Source organism: Arachis hypogaea, chromosome 15 (assembly GCF_003086295.3).
Source record: "Arachis hypogaea cultivar Tifrunner chromosome 15, arahy.Tifrunner.gnm2.J5K5, whole genome shotgun sequence".
NCBI classification, from domain to species: domain Eukaryota; kingdom Viridiplantae; phylum Streptophyta; class Magnoliopsida; order Fabales; family Fabaceae; genus Arachis; species Arachis hypogaea.
The window spans coordinates 158,508,861-158,511,101 of NC_092050.1; the positions used below are offsets into that span (position 1 = coordinate 158,508,861).

Below are 2,241 nucleotides of genomic sequence, written 5' to 3' on the forward strand. Positions count from 1 at the left end.
TGGATACAAAAAAAATCAATGATTGCAGTGTAAAACTAATATTTGTACATCTTTTAAATTTGAAGGTTCCTCCTTAATATAATGTCATATGATAAAGCAAATTGCCTCAGACCTCAGTCTTTAAAATTAAAAAAATAAATAAAAAAAGCTAAGTCAAATATATGACATTCTAATTTATGGGTGCCACAAATACGTGCGCCTCCTTCAATTTTATGCCATCAAATTCTACAGTCCATACTTGGTTGGTTCAAGAGATATCATCATTTTGCTTTTGCTTCTTGGTCCTAGAACCCTCCTCTAAGGATTTCAATTTGTTCTTTATTGCGGCTATTTTTGCACTACGACTTGTCTGTCCCATGCCGCTTCTGGTAAGATGCAACTTGTGTCCTTCACCAGTTGCTTTCGTAGGGTTATCGGCTGTTTCCAACATGTACTTCTCACCTGCAAGGCGAACAACCAACGGCCGGCCACAAGCTAACCTCCCATGCATTTTCTCCTTGGCCAATTTCGCTTCCTGCATACTCACTTTAACAATGGAAATCAGGGACTTGCTTGAGAGCCAAGTAACTAATGTATGCAATCAACGTACCTCATTTGTGCTATACTGGATAAAGGCAAAACCCCGTGGCTCCCCACGTTTCGGGCCACGAGTGTGCCACAAGAAGTCCTCAGAAACAATCTTTCCAAAGGGAGAAAACATTCTGAGCAGAGCAGCTCTGGTAAATATCAAAGAGAAAAAGATGGTATTAGAATACGCATGATTCAATGTAGCACAACACAATTAAGCCTTTCTAGGAGTTATTATAAGTCTTACTCTGTAATTCTAAGATCAAGGTTACCAATATAGAGTCTACTTTCACACTTATCATCAATGCAACCATTTGGATCCTGCAATCAGCAATACATAAAATAAGTGCAGAACACAATCATTTAAAAAACCAAAAATCAGAAAATTATCTGAAAAATTTTAGTTTCTATCGTATTAGTTAAGTAAACTCTAAGAACTCCAAAACAGGAATTTAGTCCAAAAGTGTATTTATGAGATGATGTGCTCTTTTCCTATGGCATTTAAAATCGGAGGTACTGTTGTTCCTCTTTGTAATACAATTTTCATTCTAAAAGAATTTCTTCTTAGTATCTACATATATACATCTGATAGAAGTTCCATTTTGACATACAAATCATGTGAACATAATGCTTCTTAGATAAGGATAATCCTATCAAAAAGCAAAGAACAATATGGAACATGTAGAGCAGCATTACAAAACTCTTTAGGTAAACAAAATTAATTTCAATAACAAGGAAACATGAGATAGTTAAGATTTCAGGCTAAAACCATACCATGATTGCAAAAGTGTGCAAGTGAAACTTCTTCTAATCAACTAAAACTCCAAAGCATCAAATCTCCTTGACTCTGCAAATAAACAATACAATATAAATGTAACTCTTCATTCTACAGGTCTTAGCAAAAACTTGAAGGTTGACATATTAACAAATTCTTTGATAGAATCAACTTGAATACGGTTCATTCAAAGTTAGTCTATTGCCTGCAAAAGAGTCATCGTTCTACAGTGCAAGTGCAAATTTGCAATAGCAATTCTTAGAGAACAGAATCCTATGTATGATTGATTTTACTGTAATTAAGAAGCCAAAGATCAACAAACTCTTCTTGTTCTGTTTCAGATAAGAATTTATTTCTTACCCTTTTGAATGGAACACTCATTTTAACAGAAAAGAATAACAATAATAATAATAAGCTCAATGATCCATGCTACAAAGAGAAATCCAAATATAATTAAATGAAAAAATTTTATATAGTCAAATTTTCAATTTTGCAAAATGGGTTCCTTCTCTCGAGGAAAAAAAATCAAAGAACAAAACAATTTTGAGAAAAAAAATTAGTCAATTAAAAACGCTGAAAAGCACTCGAACTTAGAATATAAATTAGAGTTAACCAGAGCTTCCAAATGGTTATACAAATTAAATTCGAGAGCTTTTTTATTGCTGCCCACAATTAACAGAACAACAGAAAATATTGCGGAAGTACCTACCTAATCAATGAATTGATTGATTTTCAGATGGTTCAGAAACGAAAATTAGAGTAAAAACTTGGAAAATTAGATGAATAGACGGTTACCGTGAAGAAAAACGATGCCTTCGACTTCAACTAGTTAGGGATTCTGTTACTGAAAGATGATGAAGAAGAAGAAGAAGATGAACTCCACAAGGTAGAGTTGCTTC

At 33.7% G+C, this 2,241-nt stretch overlaps 1 protein-coding gene across 1 annotated transcript; it reads right to left on the reverse strand.

The window, feature by feature from the left end:
• On the reverse strand, nt 1-2,241 carry LOC112751840 (uncharacterized). The gene is made up of 5 exons (XM_025801125.3): nt 2,138-2,241; nt 1,342-1,414; nt 815-888; nt 590-716; nt 1-514 (listed from the first exon to the last, which is right to left on the reverse strand). The coding sequence occupies exons 2-5, from the start codon at nt 1,342-1,344 to the stop codon at nt 248-250; spliced, it is 471 nt and encodes a 156-aa protein (XP_025656910.1). The 5' UTR covers nt 1,345-1,414; nt 2,138-2,241; the 3' UTR covers nt 1-247.